The sequence below is a fragment of the Thalassophryne amazonica genome, chromosome 22 (genome assembly GCF_902500255.1).
Source record: "Thalassophryne amazonica chromosome 22, fThaAma1.1, whole genome shotgun sequence".
NCBI lineage: Eukaryota > Metazoa > Chordata > Actinopteri > Batrachoidiformes > Batrachoididae > Thalassophryne > Thalassophryne amazonica.
The window spans coordinates 5,930,472-5,944,481 of record NC_047124.1 but is presented as its reverse complement, the minus strand read 5'-3'; the positions used below and the strand labels follow the sequence as shown (position 1 = coordinate 5,944,481).

The 14,010-nt window shown below is 43.6% G+C and overlaps 1 protein-coding gene across 1 annotated transcript in view; it reads left to right on the top strand.

Annotated features, from left to right (window-relative positions):
- The first annotated feature begins 430 nt into the window (after positions 1-430).
- Positions 431-14,010, top strand: part of LOC117504456 (receptor-type tyrosine-protein phosphatase R-like) — a 29,296-nt gene continuing 15,716 nt past the window's right edge. Inside the window, exons 1-2 of the mRNA XM_034163928.1 lie at positions 431-738; positions 2,885-3,153. Coding sequence (XP_034019819.1) covers positions 648-738; positions 2,885-3,153 — 360 coding nt within the window. The 5' untranslated portion in view covers positions 431-647. The remainder of the gene's footprint in view (positions 739-2,884; positions 3,154-14,010) is intronic.

The following is a 14,010-nucleotide window of genomic DNA, read 5'->3' as shown; positions in this document are numbered from 1 at the left end:
AGGGCCGTATGTCTGTAAACAAACACTGAAGCAGACCAGACTCAGCAGGGGGACCATCTGCTGCATCCATACAAACCCCAGACTGACATGTTGCAAACTAACAACATGTCGTTATGTCATGGTAGGAAAACTGAAAATACAATAAGGGGTCCGTGTCCACGGTAAGACCAGACTTCCCAAAGCCGATTTTTCCACAAGAGGAACTGTCAATCAGCAAGTGATTTCCACGTGTCTAAGGTTTCAGTGTGGACGACTAGTGTTCGGTCTCACCTCCACCCTGACACACCAAGTCCAGTTAACCCATAATCCTCTGCGGATCTCCTACCCGGATGACTGAGAACCTTCATGGACCACCACCACCACCACACCAGTGTGCAAGAAGATGTTGGCCACGCCCCTGGGAGGTGGAGACTATTCACTTCAGCAGTGTTTCATTTGTGATGTGAAGCTGCTTCAGTTGGGTGGTGAGTCTGCTGCAGCGGCTGTTCCTGCCGCCAGAGGGCGCTGTGGGACGCTGCGGGGCGGGAGGCGACGATGCGGAACATGCGGCAGATTCTTGGACCTGATTCTTCTGGGCACTGAGGCGGGTTGGGATCATATCGGATCCCGGATCAGGTTTAGATCGGATCCACCTCTAGGAAGGAAGGATGAGCCGCGCAGCAGCAGGAGGAGGAGAAGGAGGAAGACTCGTCACCTTCTTTCTTTTCTCTCTAATTTGGACTCAGCTGGTGATCTCAGGTACATCATCAGCCCACGAGCTCTAATCGACACATTAATCGATCAGTCTGTAGATGGATTACCGATCGATCAGTGGGACATTTTTGCTGCGGTGTGTCATTTATCTCCTTTTTGTTTCGGGCACGTAGTAATCTGTAATTCTGTCTGGAAGTAATCGGATACAAGATTATAAATAATTTCAGAAAATTAGCAACAGATATAAATTAGTCTGTGAAAGATGCTGTGCATTAAAATAATCACAGCAGTATTACATAAAAATTAAAACATTTACACACAAAAATGATTTAAAGTGATCAGGGAATATTATAGGAATATTATGGGAATATGATGTCTAATTTTGGGCAACCAGCAAAACCTTCTTTATTTAAGTACATATTTATTTATTTGGCAGCTTTCATGCATGTAAGTGTTTTTCAAAGGACTGACACATACAGGACAGAAAAACTGGAACAGGATCTGGAAAAAAAATCAAAACATTCCATAGGATTATTCAAAACCGATTGTGGTGAAAGTGTGCAGGATATGAGAGGACAGTGTTCACCACATTTACCACAACTACATTTTGTTGCTTGCATTCACAGATTTTGCAGGAAGCTGTTACTTTGTCCACCAGGGGGCAGTCCTGTGGCCTTACTGTCAGTTTATTTGATTAGCTGAGAAGCAGCCGCTTACAATTTTTCAATTTGTGGGACAAATAATATTACAGTCATTTGTAACAAGCGAGGAGATCAAAGTAACCAAATGAAGCCGAATCCTGATCCTGAATCCAGCATCATGTAGTTACTGTGAGGAGGTGGATCCAATCAGCTAAAAACAGGAAGTCCAAGTATTGAGTGTTACTTACTTACACCAGGAGCAATGTGGGGATTAAGGACCTTCCCGAGGGTCCTGAGTGATGTTCCGGTGTGACAGGGATTTGAACCCACCTGATTAACCATTTGACCATCACCTCTAACCAGCTATTTAAGGTGATGACTGGATGTCTTTGGAGGATCCTTGGGTCCCGCTGGGATGACTTTGTGTCAAACATACAGTTACTGAGTGAGACTCGGCTGAGGAGCATCTCTTGTATAGTGAGGGAGCGTCAGCTTCCACATTTTGGCCGTGTGGCGTGAGTCTCTGTGTGTGATCCAGCACGCAGGTGCCTCAGTGCTGAGGTCCCCAGCGTTTGTAGAAGGTCAAGGAGAAGCCCACGTTCCACCTGGCTGCAGCAGGCAGAGGTGAGGATAGACCTGTTGTCTGCCTGCGTGGTTCCCATCCATGAACAAAGGACACAACATGCAGCAATGCTGAATTCCCCCAAACCAGATCTGAGTGCTGTTGGCAAACGGTTGTTTGCAGACATGAAGATGATCACATGTGGTGATCCATCCTTCTCATGTAACATCTCATAGACGTGGCTGCCACCTGCTGGATGGAAGAAGAAGAAGAAGAAGAAGGACTATTTGTTGTCATTGTTCACACAGCAGAATTTGTCCTCTGCATTTAACCATCCTAATTACATTTAGACACAATCCAACCACTAGGGGCAGTGGGCAGTCACAGTCTGGCACTCGGGAGCCGACTCCAGATGTAGAGATGCTGCCCTGTTCAGGGGAAGAGAAAGGAGACTCTAATGTGTATGTTTTTGATGTGGGACAGGAAGTGGGCATGGTGGAATCGAAGCCCAGACCTTCTTGCTGTGAGGCAAGAGTGCTAACCACTGATCCACCGTGCTGCCACAATGGTGGAAATTAGGAACAGTATGGTTGAATATATAGATAGCTTTAAATGAGCTTGTTTACCAGATTCTTAAATTTCCAACGTTATTTCATTTACGACCACCAAAGTCTAGGTCGAGTGGCCCCCAAGCCTAGGTTGGATGGCCGCCAAAGCTGGGGTCAGGTGGCCATCAAAGCCTAGGTTGGGTGGCCACCAAAGCCTAGTTCAGGTGGCCCCCAAACCTAGGTTGGGTGGCCACCAAAGCTGGGGTAAGGTGGCCAACAAAGCCTAGGTTGGGTGCCCCCAAGCCTAGGTTGGGTGGCCACCAAAGTTGGAATTACATAGTCACCAAAGCTGGGGTCAAGTGACTGAAAGGGTACATGAGAAGGTCTTCAGCACTGAATACATCAAAAGCGTCCCTCTTTGTCTCACTTTATGTTTTCAGAATCGCGTTCCAGCGACCATGTACTGCATCGGTCTCCTCACGGTGCTCAGGATCTGTATCCTCAGCAGAAAAACCCGCCAGAGTCCCGTCACCACCATCACCGCCATCAGTACTCTGCTGGCTTCGCCAAAGTGTTTCCTGCCACTCTGTTGGGTTCCCAGTTCCACCAGGACGCCGGCGTCCAGCGAAGCCTCGATCTGCTGGAGCGTCCAGAGCACGAGGTCGTGCCGGAGCACGTTGTGGTGTCTGCACAGCACCTGGTTACCGTGGTGAGTAACCTGACAAAGAAATAAGTTAATCGGCAAAGTGACAAAAGTTGGTACATTCTGTCATATTGTTTTAGTCTAAATATATGTACCAATCAGAGAGCTGTAACGACGGTGGTGACGGGTTTGTTTTACATTGCTAGTTGTCATAACTTATGCTAACTAGCTTACTGTCATAGAAGAAAAGCAACAAGATGAGACCAGGTTAAGGAACAGAAACATCAAAGACTGAGGCAAAATGTAGTCTTCTTTGGGACAAATGTGAAACAAATAATGTAGACTTTTTTGAAGCATGTACTGATAGGTTCAGTGAGTTTGGTGAAGATGGATCACATTTGGTAAGAAGAACCTGAAGCTTCAGGTCCTCTAATGGTCTTTGATGGTTTTAACAGCCTGTGATAGTATCTAACAGCCTGTGATGATCTCTAAGATTCTGTGATGGTCTCTAGCAATCTGTGAAGGTTTCTAATGGTCTGTGATGGTTTCAAATGGTCTCTGATGCACTCTAGCGGTCTGTGATGGTCTCCGATGGTCTCTAATGGTCTCTGATGCTCTCTAGTGATCTGTGATTGTCTGTAACAGCCTGTGATGTCTCTAACTGTCTCTGATGGCTTCCAATGGTTTCTGATGGTGTCTGACGAACTCTGATGTTTCTAACAGTCTGTGATGGTGTCTGACGGTCTCTGTTGTCTCTGATGGTTTCTGGTTGTCTCTAATGGTCTCTGATGGCGTGTAACAGTTTCTCATGATCTTTAACTAGTGTATCTGTGATGGTCTCTAGCAGTCTTTAACAGTCTCTGATGGTCTCTGATTGTCTCTGAGGGTTTCTGATGGTCTCCAGTGGTCTTTGATGGTCTTTAACCTCCTAAGACCCGGAGGTTCTCATGAAACAAAACTTAGTATTATGGTTTAGACAACCAAAAATGTCATGTCCACATATGTGGATGCCAGGCCCTAGGAGGTTAATGGTCTCTAACAGTCTTTGATGAACTCCGTCAGTCTCTGGTGGTCTTTGATGGTCTCCATCAGTCTCTGATGGTTTCTAACAGTCTCTTATGATTTCTGATGGTCTCTGTGGGCTGAAACCATTTTGGACTTTGTGTAAGGTTTTGTTTGTCTTTCTGGAGGACACTACAACACATTTGAAGTCATTTAAGTCAATCAATCAATCAATTTTTTTTATATAGCGCCAAATCACAACAAACAGTTGCCCCAAGGCGCTTTATATTGTAAGGCAAGGCCATACAATAATTATGTAAAACCCCAACGGTCAAAACGACCCCCTGTGAGCAAGCACTTGGCTACAGTGGGAAGGAAAAACTCCCTTTTAACAGGAAGAAACCTCCAGCAGAACCAGGCTCAGGGAGGGGCAGTCTTCTGCTGGGACTGGTTGGGGCTGAGGGAGAGAACCAGGAAAAAGACATGCTGTGGAGGGGAGCAGAGATCGATCACTAATGATTAAATGCAGAGTGGTGCATACAGAGCAAAAAGAAAAAGAAACAGTGCATCATGGGAACCCCCCAGCAGTCTACGTCTATAGCAGCATAACTAAGGGATGGTTCAGGGTCACCTGATCCAGCCCTAACTATAAGCTTTAGCAAAAAGGAAAGTTTTAAGCCTAATCTTAAAAGTAGAGAGGGTGTCTGTCTCCCTGATCTGAATTGGGAGCTGGTTCCACAGGAGAGGAGCCTGAAAGCTGAAGGCTCTGCCTCCCATTCTACTCTTACAAACCCTAGGAACTACAAGTAAGCCTGCAGTCTGAGAGCGAAGCGCTCTATTGGGGTGATATGGTACTATGAGGTCCCTAAGATAAGATGGGACCTGATTATTCTAAGTGAATGTGTTGGGGGGCTGGACCTGGATGAGACCAGGATACAGATCTGACATCTTTTCTGATGATTGCTGGAGTTGATTTCCTCCACAAAGACATGTATGTTATCACTCATCTCTTTCTTTCTCTTGCTTCAGTTTTTGTAAGAAAAGATGTTTTAAGGCCTTGACAGAAATATGCACTTCAGTGCTACTGGTCAGAGAAATGTTGGGAAAATTTTATTTGTGTTTTTCCAGTTATTGTTATTTTTCATTGTAGGATACTTTCCTTTGATCTCTTCTCTAACATTTCTACTTTATGACATCACAAAGCAAAAGTCCTAGTTCTGATTGCTTGGTCGTGTTGGTTGGTGTTGATTTTCTAATCACTGTGCTGGCAGAGGTGCATGCTCTCTGAGTGTCCTTTTCGTTTGGAGTTGATTCATACAAACGTTAGAATCAGTCTTTATACTCCACAAAACTACAAAGCATTTCAGCCAATCAGATTTCAGCTCTGACAAACACTGTTTCCCGTCATGCCCTGCTGTTGTACAGCTGGGGGAGGCGCCAGACTCTAGACTCTGGGCCCGCCTGCATCTCATGTGGTTAGTGTCAACGATGTCACAGTGTAGACAGAATACATTGGGTTCAACATGAACAGACTTTACCCAGCATGCTTTGTGTGCTGATCGCCGCTTATCAGTGTGTGAGAGCCTCAAATGAACACGGTCTGATTACAACACGAGATGCGTTATATTAATGATAAACGTTACACACAGCTGCTTCCTCAAAAGTACAGCGTGTTGGCGACACACTGTGTCTGCAGCACTGAGGACGGATGCTGCTCTCTCTGTTGCCACGGCAACACTAATGATGAGAGCACGTGTCCGAGACACGTGAGACAATGGGTGGTTACATAACGACACGGGCGGCGGTGGCACAAACAGTGGCGACCTTTGGAGTGATACTGAAGGAGAAATGGAAGCGGCAGAGAAAACATGACGGGACAGAGAGGACGAAATGAAACCGACTCTTATCCAAGACGATTCATCACAAAGTACATATTCTGCTCACCAGAACATTCCATGTCTGCTTTTCCAAAAACTGCATCTCTCTGACGTCATCACGTTCCCGTGCTAAGAATCTTGTTGAATTTAAGTCGCGGTGTGGCGCTGGATTTCTGATCACACAGAATTCAGTAAGATTTCAAAAAGTTACTTTTGTGAATTCCCGAAATGTCAAATCAAATCAATTTTATTTATATAGCGCCGAATCACAACAAACAGTTGCCCCAAGGCGCTTTATATTGTAAGGCAAAAGCCATACAATAATTACAGAAAAACCCCAATGGTCAAAACGACCCCCTGTGAGCAAGCACTTGGCTACAGTGGGAAGGAAAAATTCCCTTTTAACAGGAAGAAACCTCCAGCAGAACCAGGCTCAGGGAGGGGCAGTCTTCTGCTGGGACTGGTTGGGGCTGAGGGAGAGAACCAGGAAAAAGACATGCTGTGGAGGGGAGCAGAGATCAATCACTAATGATTAAATGCAGAGTGGTGCATACAGAGCAAAAGAGAAAGAAACACTCAGTGCATCATGGGAACCCCCCAGCAGTCTAAGTCTATAGCAGCATAACTAAGGGATGGTTCAGGGTCACCTGATCCAGCCCTAACTATAAGCTTTAGCAAAAAGGAAAGTTTTAAGCCTAATCTTAAAAGTAGAGAGGGTGTCTGTCTCCCTGATCCAAATTGGGAGCTGGTTCCACAGGAGAGGAGCCTGAAAGCTGAAGGCTCTGCCTCCCATTCTACTCTTACAAACCCTAGGAACTACAAGTAAGCCTGCAGTCTGAGAGCGAAGCGCTCTATTGGGGTGATATGGTACTATGAGGTCCCTAAGATAAGATGGGACCTGATTATTCAAAACCTTATAAGTAAGAAGAAGAATTTTAAATTCTATTCTAGAATTAACAGGAAGCCAATGAAGAGAAGCCAATATGGGTGAGATATGCTCTCTCCTTCTAGTCCCTGTCAGCACTCTAGCTGCAGCATTTTGAATTAACTGAAGGCTTTTCAGGGAACTTTTAGGACAACCTGATAATAATGAATTACAATAGTCCAGCCTAGAGGAAATAAATGCATGAATTAGTTTTTCAGCATCACTCTGAGACAAGACCTTTCTAATTTTAGAGATATTGCGCAAATGCAAAAAAGCAGTCCTACATTGTTATGTGTCGGACGCGGTCGGACCACCGACCCAGCGTTTGACAGGACCCAGCATGAAATAAGCAGAGCACGGTTCAAAAGATAACAGAATTTAATAATCATAATGAGTGCAGTGATAAACAACCAAAAATGTCCGCGGTCTGGTGAGGAGAAAACACGGCGCGCTCTCAGCAGCGCAAACGGTCCGGAGCCACAGCAGTTCGGACCCAGGGACCCCGCCGACACCCCCCAGGTGGCCGCGACAAACCGAGTCTGTGAAGAAAGAAAACATGAGGTGAGTCCAACACTCTCCACCCAGAGAGACACAGCTCAAAAGGTGCACACAATCAGCAAACACCTCCTGGCTTAAATATATATCAGCTTCTCACCCTGCAGGCACGGAACAACTCAGTTCAAATCTCCACTGCAGCAGAAGCTGATTAGACAATTAGCATAACGTGACAGCTCAATAACACAAGGTGTGAGGGACACCAAATCCACTGTCATTACTTCATAAAAGTCACCAAAACCAAATTACCTCAGGAAGTGTGCTGAAGAGCGTGAGACCTCACCCAATCCTCCTTCACAGACTGTGGCGTCAAACCTGGAGCGGTCTCTGCGTCCGTAATGGTGAGATTGTTCTCCTGACGTCGATCTCACACGTCTGCTCACAAGGTCGAGTCTCTGGCAATCACACACTGTGCATTCAAGGTTTAAGTGCAGCAATCTCTGATCAAGACAGAATACACCACAGCTGTGAGCCCTGATGACCTGCACGTGAAAACAAGCCTCAGGTGTTCAGGGTGAGGTCCTAATACTCAGCCACTCAGTCCTGAATGCATACCACCTGGTGGGAGAAACAGAAAAACAAAAACCAAGCCAGCCAAACACCCCAGCACACAACACTACATATTTGTTTAATATGCGCATTGAATGACATATCCTGATCAAAAATGACTCCAAGATTTCTCACAGTATTACTAGAGGTCAGGGTAATGCCATCCAGAGTAAGGATCTGGTTAGACACCATGTTTCTAAGATTTGTGGGGCCAAGTACAATAACTTCAGTTTTATCTGAATTTAAAAGCAGGAAATTAGAGGTCATCCATGTCTTTATGTCTGAAAGACATTCCTGCAGTTTAACTAATTGGTGTGTGTCCTCTGGCTTCATGGATAGATAAAGCTGGGTATCATCTGCGTAACAATGAAAATTTAAGCAATGCTTTCTAATAATACTGCCTAAGGGAAGCATGTATAAAGTGAATAAAATCGGTCCTAGCACAGAACCTTGTGGAACTCCATAATTAACCTTAGTCCGTGAAGAAGACTCCCCGTTTACTTGAACAAATTGTAATCTATTAGATAAATATGATTCAAACCACTGCAGCGCAGTGCCTTTAATACCTATGGCATGCTCTAATCTCTGTAATAAAATTTTATGGTCAACAGTATCAAAAGCTGCACTGGGGTCTAACAGGATGAGCACAGAGCTGAGTCCACTGTCTGAGGCCATAAGAAGATCATTTGTAACCTTCACTAATGCTGTTTCTGTACTATAATGAATTCTAAAACCTGACTGAAACTCTTCAAATAGACCATTCCTCTGCAGATGATCAGTTAGCTGTTTTACAGCTACCCTTTCAAGAATTTTTGAGAGAAAAGGAAGGTTGGAGATTGGCCTATAATTAGCTAAGATAGCTGGGTGATGGCTAAGTGATGGCTTTTTAAGTAATGGTTTAATTACTGCCACCTTAAAAGCCTGTGGTACATAGCCAACTAATAAAGATAGATTGATCATATTTAAGATCGAAGCATTAATTAATGGTAGGGCTTCCTTGAGCAGCCTGGTAGGAATGGGGTCTAATAGACATGTTGATGGTTTGGAGGAAGCAACTAATGAAAATAACTCAGACAGAACAATCGGAGAGAAAGAGTCTAACCAAATACCGGCATCACTGAAAGCAGCCGAACATAAAGATATGTCTTTTTGATGGTTATGAGTAATTTTTTCTCTAATAGTTAAAATTTTATTTGCAAAGAAAGTCATGAAGTCATTACTACTTAAAGTTAAAGGAATACTCGGCTCAATAGAGCTCTGACTCTTTGTCAGCCTGGCTACAGTGCTGAAAAGAAACCTGGGGTTGTTCTTATTTTCTTCAATTAGTGATGAATAGTAAGATGTCCTTGCTTTACGGAGGGCTTTATAGAGGAACAGACTCTTTTTCCAGGTTAAATGAAGATCTTCTAAATTAGTGAGACGCCATTTCCTCTCCAACTTACGGGTTATTTGCTTTAAGCTGCGAGTTTGTGGGTTATACCACGGAGTCAGGCACTTCTGATTTAAGGCTCTCTTTTTCAGAGGAGCATCCAAAGTTGTGCTCAATGAGGATGTAAAGCTATTGACGAGATACTCTATCTCACTCACAGAGTGTAGGTAGCTACTCTGCCCTGTGTTGGTATATGGCATTGAAGAACATAACAAAGAAGGAATCATATCCTTAAACCTAGTTACAACGCTTTCAGAAAGACTTCTACTGTAATGAAACTTATTCCCCACTGCTGGGTAGTCCATTAAAGTAAATGTTATTAAGAAATGATCAGACAGAAGTGGGTTTTCAGGGAATACTGTTAAGTCTTCAATTTCCATACCATAAGTCAGAACAAGATCTAAAGTATGGTTAAAGTGGTGGGTGGACTCATTTACATTTTGAGCAAAGCCAATTGAGTCTAATAATAGATTAAATGCAGTGTTGAGGCTGTCATTCTCAGCATCTATGTGGATGTTAAAATCGCCCACTATAATTATCTTATCTGAGCTAAGCACTAAGTCAGACAAAAGGTCTGAAAATTCACAGAGAAACTCACAGTAATGACCAGGTGGACGACAGATAACAACAAATAAAACTGTTTTTTGAGACTTCCAATTTGGATGGACAAGACTAAGAGTCAGGCATTCAAATGAATTAAAGTTCTGTCTGGATTTTTTATTAATTAATAAGCTGGAGTGGAAGATTGTTGCTACTCCTCCTCCTTGACCCGTGCTACGAGCATTCTGACAGTTAGTGTGACTTGGGGGTGTTGACTCATTTAAACTAACATAATCATCCTGCTGTAACCAGGTTTCTGTAAGGCAGAATAAATCAATATGTTGATCAATTATTATATAATTTACTAACAGGGACTTAGAAGAGAGAGACCTAATGTTTAATAGACCACATTTAACTGTTTTTGAAATGTGGAAGATGTGTGATCAGTGTCAAACTCGAGGAACACACACACACACACACACACACACACACACACACACACACACACACACACACACACACACACACACACACACACACACACAAAGAGCACCACAAACAGCTGATTTCTGGCACCAATACGCTAAATTTATACATAATTATTATTATTTTTTTTTTTTCAGTTCTTGGGCCAAAATCTCAGCAAATTTTACCGAAACCTGCTGTGATGTCAATCAGAGTTAAGCTATTTTTAGATTTCATTCCCAGAGTTTGGATATGAGCTTTCACTGCCCCCTACTGGTTGTTTGAAGGCCATGACAGTTTGCCACCCTTCTGGCCTCTTGGTAATCACAAGTTATTGACACAGAAGAAAAGCTACAAGACAAGACCAGGTTTAGGAACAGAAACATGAAGGCTGAGGCAAAATGTGGTCTTTTGGACAGATTTGGAAGAAATAATGTAGAATTTGAAAATGTACCATTAGGTGCAGTGAGTTTGATGAAGATGGATCATATCTGGTTGGAAGCACCTGAAGCTTCAGACTGTGATAGTCTCTAATGGTCTGTGATGGTCTTTAACTCTCTGTGATGGTCTCTAACAGTCTGTGATGGTCTTTAACTCTCTGTGATGGTCTCTAACAGTCTGTGATGGTCTCTAACAGTCTGTGATGGTCTTTAACTGTCTGTGATGTCTGTAACAGTCCGTGATGGTCTCTAACAGTCTGTGATGGTCTTTAACTGTCTGTGATGTCTGTAACAGTCCGTGATGGTCTCTAATAGTCTGTGGTGGTCTTTAACTCTCTGTGATGGTCTCTAACAGTCTGTGATGGCCTTTAACTCTCTGTGATGGTCTCTAACAGTCTGTGATGTCTGTAACAGTCTGTGATTGTCTCTAATAGTCTGTGATGGTCTTTAACTCTCTGTGATGGTCTCTAACAGTCTGTGATGTCTGTAACAGTCTGTGATGGTCTTTAACTCTCTGTGATGGTCTCTAACAGTCTGTGATGGTCTCTAATAGTCTGTGATGGTCTTTAACTCTCTGTGATGGTCTCTAACAGTCTGTGATGGCCTTTAACTCTCTGTGATGGTCTCTAACAGTCTGTGATGTCTGTAACAGTCCGTGATGGTCTCTAATAGTCTGTGATGGTCTTTAACTGTCTGTGATGGTCTTTAACTCTCTGTGATGGTCTCTAACAGTCTCTTTAACTCTCTGTGATGGTCTCTAACAGTCTGTGATGATCTCTAACAGTCTGTGATGGTCTTTAACTCTCTGTGATGGTCTCTAACAGTCTGTGATGGTCTTTAACTGTCTGTGATGGTCTTTAACTCTGTGATGATCTCTAACAGTCTGTGGTGGTCTTTAACTGTCTGTGATGGTCTTTAACTCTCTGTGATGGTCTCTAACAGTCTGTGATGATCTCTAACAGTCTGTGATGGTCTTTAACTCTCTGTGATGGTCTCTAACAGTCTGTGATGGTCTTTAACTGTCTGTGATGTCTGTAACAGTCCGTGATGGTCTCTAATAGTCTGTGATGGTCTTTAACTCTCTGTGATGGTCTCTAACAGTCTGTGATGGCCTTTAACTCTCTGTGATGGTCTCTAACAGTCTGTGATGTCTGTAACAGTCCGTGATGGTCTCTAATAGTCTGTGATGGTCTTTAACTCTCTGTGATGATCTCTAACAGTCTGTGATGGTCTTTAACTGTCTGTGATGGTCTTTAACTCTCTGTGATGGTCTCTAACAGTCTGTGGTGATCTCTAACAGTCTGTGATGGTCTTTAACAGTCCATGATGGTCTCTAATAGTCTGTGATGGTCTTTAACTCTCTGTGGTGATCTCTAACAGTCTGTGATGGCGTTTAATGTTCTGTGATGGTCTCCAGCTGTCTGTGATGGCCTTTAACTCTCTATGATGGTCTCTAACAGTCTGTGATGGTCTTTAATTCTCTGTGTTGGTCTCTAACTCTCTGTTATGGTCTGTAACAGTCTGTGATGGTCTTTAACTCTCTGCAATGGTTTCTAACTCTCTGTGATGGTCTTGAATAGTCTGTGATGATCTCTAACAGTCTATGATGTCTGTAACAGTCTGCAATGGTCTCTAATAGTCTGTGATGGTCTTTAACTCTCTGTCATGTCTCTAACAGTCTGTGATGGTCTCTAACTCTCTGTTATGATCTGTAACAGTCTCTGATAGTCTTTAAGTCTCTGCAATAGTCTCTAACTCTCTGTGGTGGTCTTGAACAGTCTGTGATGGTCTTTAACTCTGTGTTGGTCTCTAACAGTCTCTGGTGGTCTCTAACTCTCTGTGGTGGCCTCTAACTCTCTGTGATGGTTTCTAACAGTCTGTGATGGTCTCTAACAGTCTGCCATGGTCTCTAACAGCCTGTGATGGTCTCTAACGTTCTGTGATGGTCTCTAACAGTCTGTGATGGTCTTTAACTCTCTGCGATGGTCTCTAACTCTGTGATGGTCTCTAACAGTCTCTGGTGGTCTCTAACAGTCTGTGATGGTCTCTAACAGTACGTGATGTCTGTAATAGTCTGTGATAGTCTTTAACTCTCTATGATGGTCTCTAATTCTCTGTGATGGTCTCTAACAGTCCGTGATGGTCTCTAATACTCTGTGATGGTCTCTAACAGTCTGTGATGGTCTCTAATAGTCTATGATGGTCTCTAATTCTCTGTGATGGTCTCTAACAGTCTCTGGTGGTCTCTAACAGTCCGTGATGGTCTCTAATACTCTGTGATGGTCTCTAACAGTCTGTGATGGTCTCTAATAGTCTATGATGGTCTCTAATTCTCTGCGATGGTCTCTAACAGTCTCTGGTGGTCTCTAACAGTCCGTGATGGTCTCTAATTCTCTGTGATGGTCTCTAACAGTCTCTGGTGGTCTCTAACAGTCCGTGATGGTCTCTAATACTCTGTGATGGTCTCTAACAGTCTGTGATGGTCTCTAATAGTCTGTGATGGTCTCTAACGCTTTGTGATGGTTTCTAACAGCTGTGATGGTCTCTAACTGTCTCTGGTGGTCTTTAATGGTCTTCAATGGCCTCTAAATGTGTATTTTGATGTCATTCATAATCAAACTGTTTTAAAGATTTTTTCCTTTGTTTTGGATATGAGCATTCACTGCCCCCTACTGGTTGTTTCAAGGCCATGACCATTAACAATCATTACGGCTTCTTGTTAATCACGTACGATACACGGCGTTCATTTTACTAAGTATACTAAAAATGTCCATCTCTGTTTCTCAGTGTCTCAGACAACATCAAAGCTGAAACCTCTGCTTGGCGCTTTTATTTGATCAATGATGCCCCGCCCTCATCCCCCTTATTGGTTGAGCAGGGAGGACATCCGTGAAGTCGCTGTTATTACTGTGCGTCTTGGACACAAATAGCACCTGATCCATCACAGATCACGCTGTGGGATAATACTATTACCCTGGACAGCAGCCAATCAGGTAGCAAGCTGGGTTTTGACACCCCCACCCGCCCCCACTAAGCCAATCACAGATCACGGACACAGAGGCTGAAATCCCTGAGATGTGACTGACAGGCGTTCATTCAGTGAAAAGCTTCCTGTGAGGATGTCTGATGTTTGCTCGTTTA